We start from the raw sequence: 16,639 nt of genomic DNA on the forward strand, positions 1-16,639 counted from the left end.
CTCCGAATTAGTGTGTGCAAGCACATATTTGTACATGTTTTAATCTGTTACACATCTTTCATTGCTTAAGGAAGAATCTTTTCCATTTAAAGAAATAGATACAGCATGGAAGTTATTAATTTTTACACTGTTTATTTGTAATATTTGAGATTCTACTTTTATGTGGATTTTAGTAGATATCATGTAGAAAGTGCTAATTCTTACTTATGTATGAATATTCACAATGCCCTTTTTATAATTAAGAAATTATGTGTTGGATGCTAGATGTCAAAGTTCAATTGTTAATTGTCACTCATACTTAGAACTCTAGAGATGAAGATTTAAATATATGTTAAAATATTTCCATAGACCTTTAGGCAATTAATGTTTTCAAAGTAATGCAATATTTTTTTAAAGAATAGATTGTATGTAAAAACTTACTTTAAAGAAAGATTTCTCACCTATTTCCCATTGAGGATAGTACTAGAAGTTTTTCTTAATCGTATTGGATGCCAGACTTTTGACCTGCTTGTCCTTGGTTTGGAAATGGCCTAGTGCTGTTTATAGTTGTGTAACTTTAGCACAAGTGGTTTCTATAGCTACTGTCCAATACCAGATGTAAAACAGTGGGGAACTTTGATAAGAAGAGCAGGATTTTTAAACAAACCCAGACATGGGTAATTACCCTGAGGCTGAACTGAGGCCATTCTGGTTAACACTGTCCTTTACATTTCATTCCACTTTGCTGATTATGAGAAAGTCAACCAAGTGCTGTTTTTTCTCTTGCATCCCTTTGCCTTCTTCCTCACACCTTATTTTAGGAGTATAGATTGCAGCTTAGTCTGTTTATGAGTCTGGATGTCTTTCCTGATAGCACCAGATGAGTACCACCAGGTTGGTGGCCTTTGTTGTGGCAACAGCATTGGGGTTTCCACTTATCTCAGATTTAAGTTTTGTAAACCATTTGTATTCAAGTGTTTGCAATGAAACTGCTGTTTTATATAAACTGCTGTCACTTGGAGAATATAAATGACTTAAGGTTAATACTGGTGAGGTGGAAGAAATCATTATCTCATTATCAGGAACTGTCAGTGAGCTAAAGGACAGCTTAAATCTGACCTACAATTAAAAAGAAGCCATTTGGTGTCATGCCGCATGACTGCAGAGTTCTAGGACTCCATTGCCTAGAAAGGGGAGATCCCTTATTTGTGACGAACAGCAATTTTATAAATTGGTGATTAGCCTTAGGTAGCTTCACTAAAGGTTTGGGGATTCCATAAAGTTAACACATGCTGTAAAGGACACCAGGAAAGGATTTTGGCTTAGTCTGAGCATGGTCAGGAGGGGTTTGAAAAATGAGATGTTAGGCTTAAGCAAGTACCTAATGAGTGATGTTACCGCTGAGACAGGGCTGTGTTTTTCCTGAGGGTGAGTAAATAAGAATGAATGTATGAGGTTTAGAACTGCTGAAACTTTAGAAAAGGTAGTATAAGAAACGGAAAGGGAGAGTACTGTCATTCACAGTTTTTACATCCGTGTACTTCTCCTTTGTATTTTTGCCTCCTGCCTTCATTGCACATTCCCTAAGGGGAAATCCATGACTTCCCTCACTCAGTATGTGCTCTATTGGAATCATTTGTATCTAGTGTTCACTACACAGATGGATAAGGCTTAGTCCTTATCTGAGCAAATTTGAACATCAGAATGGGCAGACAAGCCATTGCACCAGCATGTTGCATTCCGTGGCAGTCATTGGCCTTGTGTGAACATTAGAGCATACGTACCCGAGAGACAGTCCCTTGATAGGCAAGACATGAACCTTCAGCGGGTGCAGAGGCCTGGCAGGGATGTAGTGCACACGAGAAACCTGCCTGACTGGAGACAACCAGGAAACTGAGGGGATTCTCTGTCTTGAAGAACCCTGTATATAGCAAGTTCATCCCACAGGTGGGCACAAGCCCATGAAGTGTGTTAGGAGAGAGACCAAAGTTCATGACTGATGAAGGTCAAGTTTTCTCTGACTTGGAGGGGGATTTGAGTCATGGACAGATAATCTGACATTGGCAATACAACTCCTGGAGTAGCCATGCAAAGAGGATGAGACCGTAGCCAAGGAACGTGGAAGTGGGAGTTTTCAGGGAAGGTAGACTTTGTAGGTCCAAGTGAATTAATGGATAGTAAGGCCGAGGGAAACTTTTCAGAACTCTGGCCTGTGACCACTGACAGGATAGCAGATTTTTGTATGCCTTTTAATTTCTAAATCCTAAGGACCATGGTGTGGTGCTGCTCTCTTGGGCTCCTACAGGATTCTTCCAGCTGGTTTCCCTGCTGCGTCTGCATTTCTCTCTCCCATTTCCTGTAAGTGCCCAGGGTATCTATCAGAGCCTAAGGAAATAATGAAATTCTCCTGTGACTTTCTGTAAAATTTAGGTTCAAAGACAGAGTCCTTTTCCTAGCCCATAGCCCAGCCCAGTGTGTCCATGGCCCTTCCCCAGTTTTGCTTTGTACCCCTATCCCCTTGGTACATGGCACCTTCACCATGTGGATCTTCTTTTAGGTTCCAGGATGGACTCCGCTCTGTTTTCTCTCAAAGGTCACACCGTGCTTTCTGTACCTGGAATGTGGTTTTCTTCCTTTCTTTGCATGAATTTAATTCATCTTAGATGTTTCAGATAAATCTCACTTCCATAGGGAGGCCATTCTTGAGCTTTCTCTGCACATCTACACCTAGATGTCACCTCCTGTCTCAAAACAGCTTATTTGTCTGGGCTCAGCTGGGTATAGCTTAACATCTGTCTCCCCATCAGTGCTAAGGCTGTGTGAGTTCACTGACCCTGTTTTGCTCACCATGCAATAAATGTTTATCAAATGAATACTAACTGTTGCGATGATTATTTGGGGCCCTCTTAGAAGGAAAGCAGTTATACTATGCACCATTTAGATCATCAATTTGAAGGAAAAGAAAGAGAAGATCGTTACAGCTAGCCGAAAGTCTTGCTCAAATTTCATCGAATGTTACCATCACCCTGACATTATTCTTCAAAAACTAGTGTGACATAGCCATTTCAATCCTCATCTCTAGGCTTCATTCCTCATGAGAAGCAAACCAAAAATACTACTGAATCAAAATATTATGGAAAATTAAAACACCTTCCCATTGTTTCAGGAGTAGATGATAAAAGATAATGGCAGTAATTAGGTAGATAATTTTAACTCATCCTCAGTGAAGCATCTATAAAAGTCTGAGTGGTTTGTGATGCTCAGTGTGAGAAACATGCACACATTTTCCTGGTGAAACCCAGGGTGTCTTACATTTTATCCCAAGTGTTAGTTTTAAGTGTTAGAACTTATTACACTCCAGAGTAAAAGTTGTATATGCTACTTCTTTCTTGGCCCACAGAGTAATTTTGCAGGGCTAATTGGCCCAAGTGCTAGTAACACACCCTGGAATCACAAATGTGCATCTTTATTTGTATATTGCCATCTCATTGTTGAAAAGACGAAAGTATGAATAAATGTTCATGCTCGCTAGTGAGAGAGGCCATGCTGGTCAGGTTGGTCTGTGTGAATCTAGGACTTGCAAACATCTGGGGAAGCAGCGTTTCTGACTTACAGGTGTGTGATGTGCCCTGCCGAACACTTTGTGTCCATACCAGACATTATGAAAAAGAAGAGTTGCTGAATCTGGCCAGCAGAGGGTAGTATACACATAAAAGTGAATCAGATTTGTAAGGCTTCCTTAGGTTTCATTGGGAAATGTGTTAATCCTCCTGGAATGGTTTCTATTTAGAATTAAACAGTACTGATAGGACAGAAAATTGGTTAGGTGGGACAGTGCTTACAGGGGTTCTGTCTAAAAGTTAAGATCTGCAGTATGTGCTACCATAGCGTTGCTGTCCAGCGTGAATGTCCTCTCAGTGTCGCACTGAATTTTGCAGGACCCCCTAATCTACCATGTGGGAAATTAACTCTAACAATTGTTTTTGATGCAATTTCTACTTTAAAAAGAGAGAAAAGGAAGGTGGAAATGGCACAAGCTCTGAAATCCGATTTAGGCTGTGGTTCTGGTAGTGCTGCCTGTTAGTTGTGTGACTTCTGCCAAGTAACTTTAGCTCTCCCAACCACGTTTCCTTATCTACAGAATTTAGATGACAAGGTGAATGCAATCTAATAATTATGTAAAACATATATGTATTTCCTTTGTTAAACTGGATCTTGTAATTTTTGTGATATTTACAATTGCTAATAGTCTCATGAGGATAAATGATAAATATAAATGCTGTATATTTCCATTAAAAACCCATTGGTAACATGCAGGAATATTTCTAAAGAAACAGTCTTGATTTTTTAATGATAAGAATAATCAATCTTGATATATTTTATTCGCATCTCCTTAATTATTACCAATAGCTAAGCAGTTTGGGAAAGGTGACCTGTAACCCTTTTGTTTTAATTTTCTGTTTTGGCATTATCTAATTCTTTGTGTTATTTTTATTTTTCAGCAGGTATTTCTTACTAAAGTTGGGCAGAACTCAAGTTTTATGATACATAGGTGGTGTGATTGATGGTGGTAGATAAAGTGGAAGATGTTAGAGAAACTAGGAGTCATGTGGGGGAAGCTTGACGTACTCAGAGATTGAAGATGGTTTTTCTTAAAGTTACTCTTCTCTCCTTAAGTAAACACTTAGGGTTTGGAGATACTGAGTTGAAAAAAAAAATCTGTTGATATTCCTGGTTGAAATGAGTAGGGAATGTGAATACAGAAGGGTAGTGAAGAGGAGATGAAAAATATGTAGAGTTGAGTATCATCGTCTCAAGTGTGAGCTCTGGCAAACTAAAGGTAGAGTGAAAAGAGAAACATGTTAAGCTTGTTTTCCTCAACATTGAGGTAGCAGATTCTAAATCCTGCATGTATGTAGAGTAAATCAGATATGAACTAAGTGTATTTTAAGAGGGTATTGTTCCTAAGTGCATATCATTTATGTGGATGGAGCTGTGTATGAGATGATGTGTGTTAGATCAGATTACTGAAAGTTTGCTGAGGAACATTTGGGGAACCATGGCTTTCCCTCTTCAATGAAAATAGTAGCAGGACCCTGCGTGTCTGGCGCATGCTGAAGCAGAGCTTATGCCGAAGGTGGTGGCAGGGCGCTTGCCAGATCCCTGGCTGCACAATGGATCGGAAGCTTTTGGTTTAGCCAAGAGTTTTTCTTAACAAATGCTCTGTTTGGCAGGTCACTTTCTTATGAAAGGGGGCATTCCAGCACAGGATCCCAATCCTTCACACACATTCTTCTCCACGTCCTGGGGAAATAAAGAAAATAGGATTCTACCCATACTCCCCACTCCTCCCAAAGGTACAGTTCTAGGATTAGTGGTACTTCTAAGCTTTCCCAATGGTACATGTTTCTGATGCCGTGTCTCTAGAGCTTTGGACTTGTGTTGCATTTATTATGTTCTAAGAAATTGGTGGTTCTAAACTCTTCAGATAAAGAATATCATGGGTGTTTTCATTCCTCTCTTCTTTCCCCTCCTCTTCCCTCTTTTCTCTTCCCTCACTTCACCTTGCCTTGGTTTCTTGCTTTGGATCAAAACAATAAAGAGGGAGAAAGGGTGTGTGTTTGGGTGTGTGTGTATGTGTGTGTGTGTCTTCCTTCCAGTGGTATATTCGCCACATGACTGCCCTGGGCCAGGAAAAAATGAACATTGGGGAAAATTTGAACTCAGTTGGGCTTCAGTCAGGGGACTGGCATGTCACATTTGCATTTTACTAGATTTGGTTTAGTTACAGTATGGAGAATAGCTTGGAGAAGGGACCACTGAAGGCAGGGCAGCTGGAAATAGCGAAAGAAGTGAAATGAGGAAAGTGTAGGTGGAGCGAAGTAGATCAGTTTTGAGCAAATGTGAGAAGAGGGACTTGACCCAGTTTCTGATTTTGGTGACTGGGTGGGAGCTGATGCCAAATGAGCGCCTCTGGACATGGCTTCTGAGTGTGTAGCAATTCTGTAATTACAAGCTCACGCAGCTGGATGGCTCTTCCTGTGACCCTATTTGATGTAGGAATACGATTCACAATGAATGCCTGCAGTGGTTAATGACAGGCCCCATCCTTTCCTGTGCCCTCAGTGCTTATCAGACTTCTGATAAGCGTTGAAATGAACACGTTGGGGTAGATGTGAGCACATTGTTTTGCATTGCTGTTGTCTTGGGGACGGTCCTCCTGGGGTTGTAGTCTCCTTAGCATCCCTGTGCTCCTGTATGAAAATTGTATGTCACTGAAATGCATCCTTTCCACTAATGCTTCATATCCAGCTGTTTCTTGGTAGGCAATTTGATCGTCCAAGTTTTGTTCTACTATGTGTTCATTCAAGGAGCTACCCCACATCTGGAGTTGAGGAAGAATATACTGGCCTGAAAAAGCTGTTTTGCATTATAGGGAAGAACACAGTCCTGGGGTTGAACAGACCTGTGTCCACACTCAGTTCTGCCCTTACCAATTGGGTACCCTGGGCCTGTTCTCTTAAATAATTCCTTATCTTTAAAATGGTATTAATAGCAAAATAATGATAATAATAGTAATAATAGTAATAATGGTAATAGTAGTTCATAATGTATATAAATTGCTTAGTATGCTTTTGGGCTCATAAGAAATATTCAGCAAATACTTTCATTTAGCACTCTCTAGTTTAATGCCAACAGATTAAGTACATAAAGTTTATTTTTTTAGAGATTATATGTGACCTGAAGTTAGTAACCTTGGGGTGTTTTCATGTTCTTGCAGGAATCAGAAAATATAATATGCTTAATGCCATAAAATGAATTTGGGAATGTTTAATATTTTTAATAATTTAGATGTTTATATACTTTTTTAAGAATATGTGTGGCAAACTTGTGTCTAAATAAGCAGATGAGTCAACATACATTTATTTTGGCTGTGTCTGGCAGCTTTTATTGGTGTTAAGGTACAAAGCAAATGATGAACACTTTTTCTGATAGGAATAGGTGAAAATACAAAAAATAGTTTGAGGGTCATTATAGCTCATTACATATATGTCTGTCACTTTTTTTCACTGTGCAAAGCAAGAGTATTAAAGATATTAGAAATGGAAAACCTCCTGTGTAACATCAGGAGAGTATTCCAGGAGAATAAAAAGTCACTTACTATGCTGAAATCAGGATAAAATATTAGGTTTTATATTTTCTGATTGGGTCTCAATACTTGTTTGCAAAATCCATAAATCCTTATGTTGTTGTACATGACTTTACAAAAATATATAGAAAATGAAATTTTATGTCTAGTTAGTTTTTTTTTTTTCCACAGTTCGGAATGGTTAGTAAATGTGGCTGACAAACTGGTATTTCGATAAAAAATAAAAAATCTGTCTGTCCTTCAGATTTCTAATCCAAAATATCTGTGGCATTCTAGCACAGATCGGTATCTCTACCATCCACTGAATGCTGGACTGAGCGTTAGTTTGTGTTTGCCTGTGACGCTTCAGAGTGTGTGTTCACCTACTGCTGTATTTAGAGTGACCAGAAATGTATGATTATTAACTGAATGTGGCTATAACCCATAAAAAGTTTTATGTGTCCATGTGACATGATAGAGATGAATTAATTTGTTGGAAGACAGCTTTTCCTTGCACAAAAGCTTCCCTGCTTGATAATTCTTAGAAGTGGCCACAAATGATTTTAGTACTTGCTAAGAATCAAAAGTTGATCTTGACTGTGCCATCTTGCCCTGATTCTCTCTGCCTTCTCTGGGTAGTGAAAATGTTTGACCTCGGGTCAGCGTTAGATGGTGGGGAGAAGGGATTGTTGTGGGGGAGCCGCCAAGGTGACAAAACGATATGAACATCCGTGCTTGTTGCAGATGAAAAGTGATGGTGAATTTCCAGCTTAAATTATAGCAAATGTGCACCTGACAGTGGAATTTTGCTTAGAGTAATGTGTCTGCTAACTTGAAAAATAAATCCAAACAGCTATTTTATTTTTGTGTTTTCCAATCTTCCAGAACCGAGACCAGTATTCACATCTGCTAAGTGAGCATTTTCTCCTGTATCAAGGCCATAATTCTTTCCGTGAAAAGTATTTCAGTGGAGTGACGAAAAGAATTACCAAGGAAGAAAAAACAAGTCAGGAGTGAACATGAAGATTTGGACTGAAGAAGGACTAAGGTGTTGATAGGAAAGACAATCTGAATGTGGACTCTCCTGTGGAGTCCAGAAAACCTGTACTGTTTTAGAATCCTGTAGTGTGTATTCGAATGCTGCCAAGCAAGCAACTCTTTCAAAAATATTGTTGTTTTTGAATATTTTGTTGTATGCATTGTAAGATCTTTTGGATTTTAATTTATATTTGTACTTTTAAGTATTAATGTAGTTAAATTCAAAATAGTCGTATTTTTGACAATTTATAAAGGAAATTAATATTGTTGACTTTTTACATATATCAGCCGGTTTTCAAGATAATTAGTGATAGAATTTATTCATGAAGTAAATGAATTTGGGTTTTTATTGTATTTGATTTACATTGCCAATAATAAACCTTACTGAGATTTTTAAAAATCATGTGGTGTTCAGTGCTTTCCGGGGGTGGGGGGACAGACATGATATTTTGTTCAGCGTTCCAGACAATAAGTAATAACAGCGATAATAGTGGTGTTGAAAGGAGCTAGGACCTGACAATCTTGAAGATTCCAAACTCCTGAAGGGCTGTCCACATCTGAAGCTCCTCTGTACCTTGGATTTGCTCCTGCATTCTTGAACCTTGACTGCCGGTCAAGTTAACTACCCACAATTTCTGGTTTAGAAAGTAACTGATAGTTAAAAGCGGTAACAACGCAAGTCCCTGATGGTTCCTTAATGGTATTAGGTCTAATCAGTGCTCTTTGAAATAGAAGCTATATTTTTCTTCAAGTAGAAAGTTTGCTGAGTTCGCATTGTGTCCATTATGAAAATATCTTGTTTGAAAACCACTCTACCCGTTAATTCCGGATGCTAATAGCTTTCCTGTTTTTGGTGGTCAGATGTACCTCAGCAGGGTGGCAGTAAGTGCAGCCTCTCCGTTTAACCAGACTATTTTTATTTATGTTATTAGTATTATTTTAGTGTTACTGCTGGCTTTTATGAATTCACAATATTAACTTGCATGTCTTTGGAGCTCAGAAGACTCCGGGGTCAGGCTTTTTTTTTGCCTCTTTCTCCCTCTAGTCTTGAAGCTCTGGATTTCAGCAGCAGATCTCAAACATTTCAGTGATTGTTTTGTTTGGGTTTCTGGATATGATTTGTGGCACACTGGGGAAAATCAAAAAGTATTCAAGGACAATTTGCTTTCAGTATTTCATAAACCAACTTATTTAAAAATTTTTTGGAGGTTATATGGGGGGTGAGTTTCAAGCTTGTTACTTAGTTGGAATATGAGATTTTAGCCCTTTTTGGTTTGTCAGAAAGTTAGACCCAATAGTTCTAAAAATCTGTAGTCACTTTGTCCTTAGAAATTATCCAACATAATCCAAAAATGTCTATTAGTTGAGTTCTTCTGAGCTTTAAATCTTATTGTGAGGCTTATTTTCATATTTATCAGTAGTTCAGTTTCTCATTTCTAAAATGTCAAAGGCTTGCAGTGTGAATTTCTATCATTGTTGTGAAGTTGATACTCAAATGGAAAAGGAGCCCAATCACTAAATTTCCCCTTTCTAAAGAGAGAGCCTTTATTTTTTGGCATTGAGGTCTTATTACTTTCCGCGTAAGTCATAGCAGATCATTTTCAGGATTACTTTGCTTCTATGTGAGCCTGTGTGTTTCTTGGAGCTTACCAGCAGGGATATCACCTACCAACATTGCCTGTGTTTCAGATGTCCTGTAGTTTGAACTTAAAGTATAATCTGGGAGCAAACCCTAGGTGGTCCTGCATTGGTCTCTCTAGTATTTATAATATGACATAATCTGTAATTTTGTTTTTGGCAAATATGACTTATCCATAAAATCCAAATGATTGCCTTGGTGTTAGTTTGCCAGAAGGGCTTCATTCCTGTCCATTCTGGTAAGTACATATTCATTTTTTCTTTTTTCTTTTTTTACTGGTATATCTGGGAGGGAATAGTGGAGTAGGTGGTTCTTGGTGTGTTTAGCCAAGGTGGCCAGCAGATTAAAAAAAGTTTAAAATCTGTTACAATTTTCCCAGCCACTTCCTGCCCAGGGTAATCCAGATTTGGGCCAGCCTGCCACCAACTTCCTTATGACTAACTCTTTAAATAAAAGGATTAAGCAATAAAACATTTTCAGACTGTTTAAATTCTGGGAGGTAAGTCAGTGTTGCCACTGTTTTGCTCTTGTTGTTGGGAGAAGTCACTTAATATGTTGAGACTCCCTACATGTTTGAGAAACATAGTGATTACAATGACAAGGCCTCACTTCAAGTTTGGTAGGGAAAAATGGATTATGAATTAACTTCACAAGATGCATTTTGCTGGTTATTTGACTGAAAAAATATACATTAAAATTTGGAGACATTTATATAGCTTTTAAGATGGTATGTGTTATATTCATAATATAAATTAAAGGAGCAGAGTTTTAACATCAGGAAATTAGATGTTAAAGCTATGTTATCTAGATGCCAATGTAAGCAAACCTGGCTCTTTAAAACAAGGTCTTAGTCATTTGGTGCTAGAAGAACTGTTGACATCTTACGTTGGATATATTATCAAGTATTGCTTATCCAAAGAGATGTTGGAATAAAACAATGTTTTCTTTGTTGAAAATCGAAGGTGATTTTTTTAGGGAAATGGTCATCTTTCCCTACCATTTTAATAAATCTCCCTTGAAAAAGCATAATGATACTGAGATGATGTTAAAAGTTCTATTAGGAAAAAAATCCTTTGTAGATAAAGCAGTACATAAATTATTTCACTAATGCAGTGTGGGGATAGGAATGGAGGTGGGTGTTGCCAAGGAAATTGATGACCTTATTGTTGACCTGTTTGACCAAAAGAGAATAAATTACACCAAAATAAAACCTTGGCTCTTTTTTGCAAGAATATGGTTTTGCTCCATTACAGAGTTATTTAGAAAACTAAACACTTGCAAGGCTTTTTTTTTTCTTAGAAGGATTGTATTCATAGAATAAGTGAAGTCAACTTTCATATCCAACTCACCCACTCCCATTTTTCTCAGATATTTATCAAGTAATGTGGTTTGTAATCCAAACAAAAAAAGTGCCTTAATCCAGAACATACACATGGACACAATAACACTAGACTGATGGTGTTTGTGCTTTCCTAAAACACTGAGCTCTTCTCTAAAACAGAGTGGTTTCAGAACATAAGGTCTAGAGTGTAAAGAATCATAATGGAATGATAAACATATCTGTGATTCTATCAAGCCATAGAATCATAGACACAGCACATTTCTGGCTGTCCTTTGGGATACGATCACTGACGAGGGAACCTGACCCTTTGCCTTAAAAGAGGTCTGCCTCAGGTTGTTCACATGTTTCACTGTGTGGGATAAGTGCATTGACATTTAGACATAACTGTGGCCAACCTGGAATTTGGCTCTTACCCTTCGCTCATAAGCCATCGTAGTCAGGTTCTTAAGCGGATGGATTTTCAATTGTCATGGCAGTCTCTTAAGAAGCCTGTGTTGTGGAACGAAATGGGGTTTAATAGATGAGTGTTCAGATAAGCCAGCTCCCCTTATGTAACTTGTAAGCCTGTGATGAGCCCTGGTGTTTCTGGGATATTAGGACTTGCTTTGTATATTTTTGTTCTAGAATTTGAAAGTTCTTGATGAGATAATCATGTTGCAATCATGCCAGCTGAATTGCCAAAAAAGGAATCTATTTTGACCTCTGTGACTTTGAAATCTCTTCTTTAATCATGGTTCCCTGAATCTCTTGAGGGTTTATCAGAAGAACACTGTTTGACTGACATCCAGAAATGAGGATTAGCTGGTCTTAAGATTCAAGTTGACTAAATTAAAATAAAAAGTCTCAACAGAATATGAAAATAAAAATGGCGCTGTATGCTGTTGGAATGGTCTGCCAAAGTGTTTTATGCAGTGTGTTGCAAGTCAGTGTTAGGAGTCCAATGGTCAGAGCTGCTATTGGTGAAATTTGAAACTTGTAGGAGTCCGTTAACATTTGTATATACATTGTGGGCTGTGTGCTTTATCCCAAATCTGAGTGCTTTAGCAAAACCAGAAGAAGTTGGTGATACGATTGTCTACCTGTTAAGAAAATTCTTCATATGTGTCTTCTATCTCTGTAAGTGAGACACTTAAGTTTCTGCATCCTAAAGTATCCTTTTGAAGATATAGTGATAAGTATTATGTTTACCCTTTCCTCTCCTCCTCCTTCCTTCCAATTCTTAGAACAGAAGTCAAGTTTGCATGCAGCCTTAAAAGACACTGTCCTCCTGATAGAGCAAGAGACATGCTTGTTGTTCATTATAAAAGGTTTGGATTTTCTAAGCTTAGGGTTCCTTCAACTCACTGTGTGTTTGTGTATCCATGTGGACTTACCCTTGTCACCTCTCTGAGAATTGAGTAGAAGGGAGAACTTATCAAAATAGCTAGCTGATTTTCATGCTGTTTACTATTCTATAAGTAATGTTTTTGTGACATAACTTGTCACTGTGAAACTAGCTTAGATTTCAAAAGAGTAAGATCTGAGATGGGGATAGCTTTGATAATGAGCATAGGCTGTTGAGACATAGCTTTCTGAAAGATGATGAGGGTCTATGGCCATGCCACCTTGAACATGCTCAATCTCATCTGAAAGAGGATGAGGGCTTTGTGGCCCATCAGAGAAATTGAAGCAAGTCCATAGAAATAACTAGCAGACAAGTTGACCAGCTTTGTCATTAAATTAGTAAGACAGTCTTCAACTGCTCTATTAATGAGGAGGGATTGATGTTACTGACAAGAAAGGATGTAGATTCAAACACAGCTACCCAGATGGAGTTTTTGGTTTTGGTAACTTTTCTGGAAAGGGGAGAGAAGTTTTCTTAGCCATGTATCCATTAATTTCAGGTGCCTGTGTGCCACTGTTGCAGTACTGATGTCTGTCTTGGGTGGACTGGATAATAGTCACACAGACCTATACCCATACCACACACAAAACAGCAAAGTTTGTGACCTCTGTAGGCAGAAGCTGGGCGAATTGTTTTGCTTAGGAGATACAATGACAGGGCGCATAATGCTTGTTTAGCCGAACTGTAGTGTATCCCGGGCACTGCCATTGGACTATCGTGCCAACCAGACCCATTCATAGATGATGAAAAAAGGTTTAAGTTTCCAGTGAGTCTTGGTTACTTTTTGGGGAGCTTTGGCTTCCAGAAAATAATACTGGAAATGGGCAGAAATGAAGTATTGACTACTATTTGGTCTTCGCTAGACTGAGTTCATATTGCTGATAGAAACATACAAAGTGGCCTAATGTATATTTAAAAACTGACACATCTCCCCGCCCCGCCAAATTCTGGATAAATTCTTGCGGTGGGCCCCACCACTTTAGAAAGCTGTTCTACTTTCTATGTGAAAATTGTGTGAGAATTTGAGAGATATTTCTGAGTAATGGAGCAGATGCTCCTGATTAATATGAACAACTTTTTGTTGTTGCTGGTTTGTTTGAGTCAGCCAAAAGGCACAGAACTATTGGCTCCAGTCTGAAAGCAGTGTGTCCATGGCTGGTGGGTGAGAGGGGCCACCACAGCGAAAAATAGATCTTGTCAGATGATCTTGCTTTAGGTAGACCAAGATCACATGTCTCATAAAAGAAATTGGTTACTCATTACCCAGCAAGCAAAGCAATAGTCAGCCTTTTATATTAAAAGAGCTGACCTACACAAAGCTGAAATAGATACTGAGCCTTGGTATACTGTGGTTTGAAAATCCTCATCCCATGCCTGCCTCATTTTCCCTTCCCTACTACTCCTAAAGTTTATTTGAAAAACAGGGTGACAGAAGAGTAGGTAGATACAGATACAAACAAAAATCTTCCACCTACTAGTTTGTTCCCTAAATGCCCACAACAACCAAAACTAGGTTACGGTAGAGTCAGGAGCCAGGAACTTCATATAGTTCTCCTGTGTGGGTGATAGGAACCCACATAGTTGGGCCGTTATCTCTTGCCTCCCAGGCATGTTGGTGTGAAGCTGGATCAGAGATGGAGTAGCTCAGAGTTAACCAGGCACTTGAAGTATGAAGTATGATTGTCCCAAGTGACTTAACCCACTGTAGCTATTCCTGACATAAGCTTCTTCAAGGAGAAATTGTTGATAGGTCTGTGGTCTCTTTATCCCAAAGGAGGACCAATGCTGATATATACTCACCCCAATAAGCTAGTATGGGATAGTTTAGTGCGAACAAGAACTCAAACTAATGATGCTGTTGAATACAGTGCCTTACCCATCCTGGAAGAAAAGGGGGCATTTAAATTCAGTCAATGGGTTTGAGTTGCAAATGGAAAGCTAACATGACCTTCTGATTATGACCTTTGGAACCAATTCAGTATATTGTTCTTTCCATGTGTAGTGTTTATGGGAATGGACAACCAATGTGCTTGAATATTTCTGTCTTGTAAGTGTCGAATGGCATCCTATAGCCAAAAGGATCATGCAGACTTGTTCCTTTGACCTACAAAATCTTCCGTAACTGATGGTTTTTCTGCCTCTAACCAGAGTACATTAGAACATTTAGACACCTGGACTAACCAAGTATGCCCTTCTAGGCACATCCTTCTGAAAAACAACTGTTAGAATGCTACTGAGCTCTTATCATAACTGAACCATCTAGCTGGATTATCCCATTTGGGGTTGATTAATCAGACTGATGGTTACCAATGGAGGAGGAGCCAACAAGCCTCTTCTGTCAAATAGCTTTTTTTTTTTATTGAAAAGTCATATACAGAGAGAAGGAAAGACAGAGAGGAAGATCTTCTGGACTCCCTAAGTTGTCGTAATGGCCTGAGCTTAGCTGATCGGAAGTCAGGAGTTTGGAGATTCTTCTGGGTCTCCCACATGGGTGCAGGGTCCCAAGGCTTTGGGCCATCTTCAACTGCTTTCCCAAGCCACAAGCAGGGAGATGGATGGGAAGTGGGGCTGCTGGGATTAGAACTGGCATTCATATGGGATCCTGGTGTGTGCAAGACAAGCTATTGTACTGGGCCCTATCAAATACAATTGTTACATGCAAGAATACAACAGGCTTAGCCTGCTCCACACTGCGTGCCCAAGGTATCTTCAGTTTACGTGAAAAAATGGTAGTTATCCCTTTGAGGAAAACTGTATCCCTCAATCCTTGCCCTAAACCAAGCCACTGGCTCAATGGCATCCTCAATTCAGAAAGCTTACTGTGAGGGAGTTTAAGAATGTATTTAGGTTGCATGTAGGAGATTCTTTTACTTCCTTTTAGATAAATTGCCTAAGCTAAAAACAGTGGTGTTTCAGTGGGCTACCATGGTGGTTCACCCTCAGTGCCAGGTATGCAGAACCAAACATAGGTATAGTTAGTTTGGTTAGTGGGCAGAACTCATAGCTCTGGCCAGTACCTTCCTTGATAAACACTGTTACATCTTTAGTGACTGTTAAGGTGTTTCTAACAATGTGTGGTTTTGTCTGCCAATTGGAAAACTGCCTGTGTAGTTAAAGACACCCTTCCTTGGGACTTTTAAACAGTAGAAACATCATTGCAGCTGGTGGAACTGTTTGAGTCATTAATGTAGATCCTCATTGAGAAGACTTATTGTCTGATGAGAACTAGCAGAACCAAACTGTAGATCGAGGTAGCAGCATCTAGATTGCCATCTCAGTACCTGGAGTGATTATTGTACCAGACTTGGCAGCACATTCACTGTTAACAGACGGTGTGCAAAGTAAAGCACTCTGCTTGTGGTGCGAAAGCTACCATTTGGTGCCAGATTTCCTGCCAAGAGTTGACTTCGTTGCCTTGTGTTAAGGAAGACCACACTGTGTAGGGTGTTGCCTTCTCCTGCTCCTGGCAGATTGATTTCTCCTTGCCCCTTGTTCCTGCCCTTCCCTGAGCTATTGGTTGTGCGTCACTGCTATGGACACTTTCTTAGGTTACAGTGTTGCTATTCTAGTCCCATCAGTTGACTCCAACCACACCACTTTTGCCAATGAAATTAATATGTGTCATGTGTTAGCCCTTCTGTATCATTTGGTATGACCATGGTATACCTTTTTATTGCAAAAGCCACTCAACCATAGACCAGTACTCAGGATAGTTGATAGAGTTTCCATACTTTCTACATCCACAGACATCTGGAAATTTTAGCTTTAGAAATTTTGCTCTACTTTTGTTATATGTTTTCTCTGGCAATCTTTTACCAAGCTTCCTCAGAAAGGCTTAGCACATTAAACCAAAGTTAACTCTACATTAGAGCAGTGTTTTGTTCTTTATCAAATACCCAAGTCTTTAAAGAAAAAGGGATTTCAATTCATGACAGTTGGTTATTAGTAGCTTGAATCTCAGGCCAGGAAGTTTCCCAATGGAGTATGCATGAGAGAGCTGTAAACAGTCTGGTGCCATTATATTCTTAGAATTTTATCTACAAATCACACTGAATCTTACAAAATAATTAAAAAATGAAAATTAAATAAAAGACCACTTTAACTCGGTGTGCTTGACCTATCTTTATC

At 39.0% G+C, this 16,639-nt stretch overlaps 1 protein-coding gene across 2 annotated transcripts in view; it reads left to right on the forward strand.

Moving 5' to 3' along the window:
- TRMT11 (tRNA methyltransferase 11 homolog) overlaps positions 1-8,546 on the forward strand; it is a 58,452-nt gene extending 49,906 nt beyond the window's left edge. For both annotated transcript variants that reach the window (XM_040965191.1, XM_040965192.1), the window contains one exon: positions 7,994-8,546. In XM_040965191.1, the coding sequence (XP_040821125.1) occupies positions 7,994-8,125 (132 nt within the window). In that variant the 3' untranslated portion in view covers positions 8,126-8,546. The remainder of the gene's footprint in view (positions 1-7,993) is intronic.
- Positions 8,547-16,639: the final 8,093 nt, after the last annotated feature.

This window comes from Ochotona curzoniae, unplaced genomic scaffold (genome assembly GCF_017591425.1).
Source record: "Ochotona curzoniae isolate NIBS_2020 unplaced genomic scaffold, NIBS_Ocur_1.0 scaffold_3890, whole genome shotgun sequence".
Taxonomy (NCBI): Eukaryota; Metazoa; Chordata; class Mammalia; order Lagomorpha; family Ochotonidae; genus Ochotona; species Ochotona curzoniae.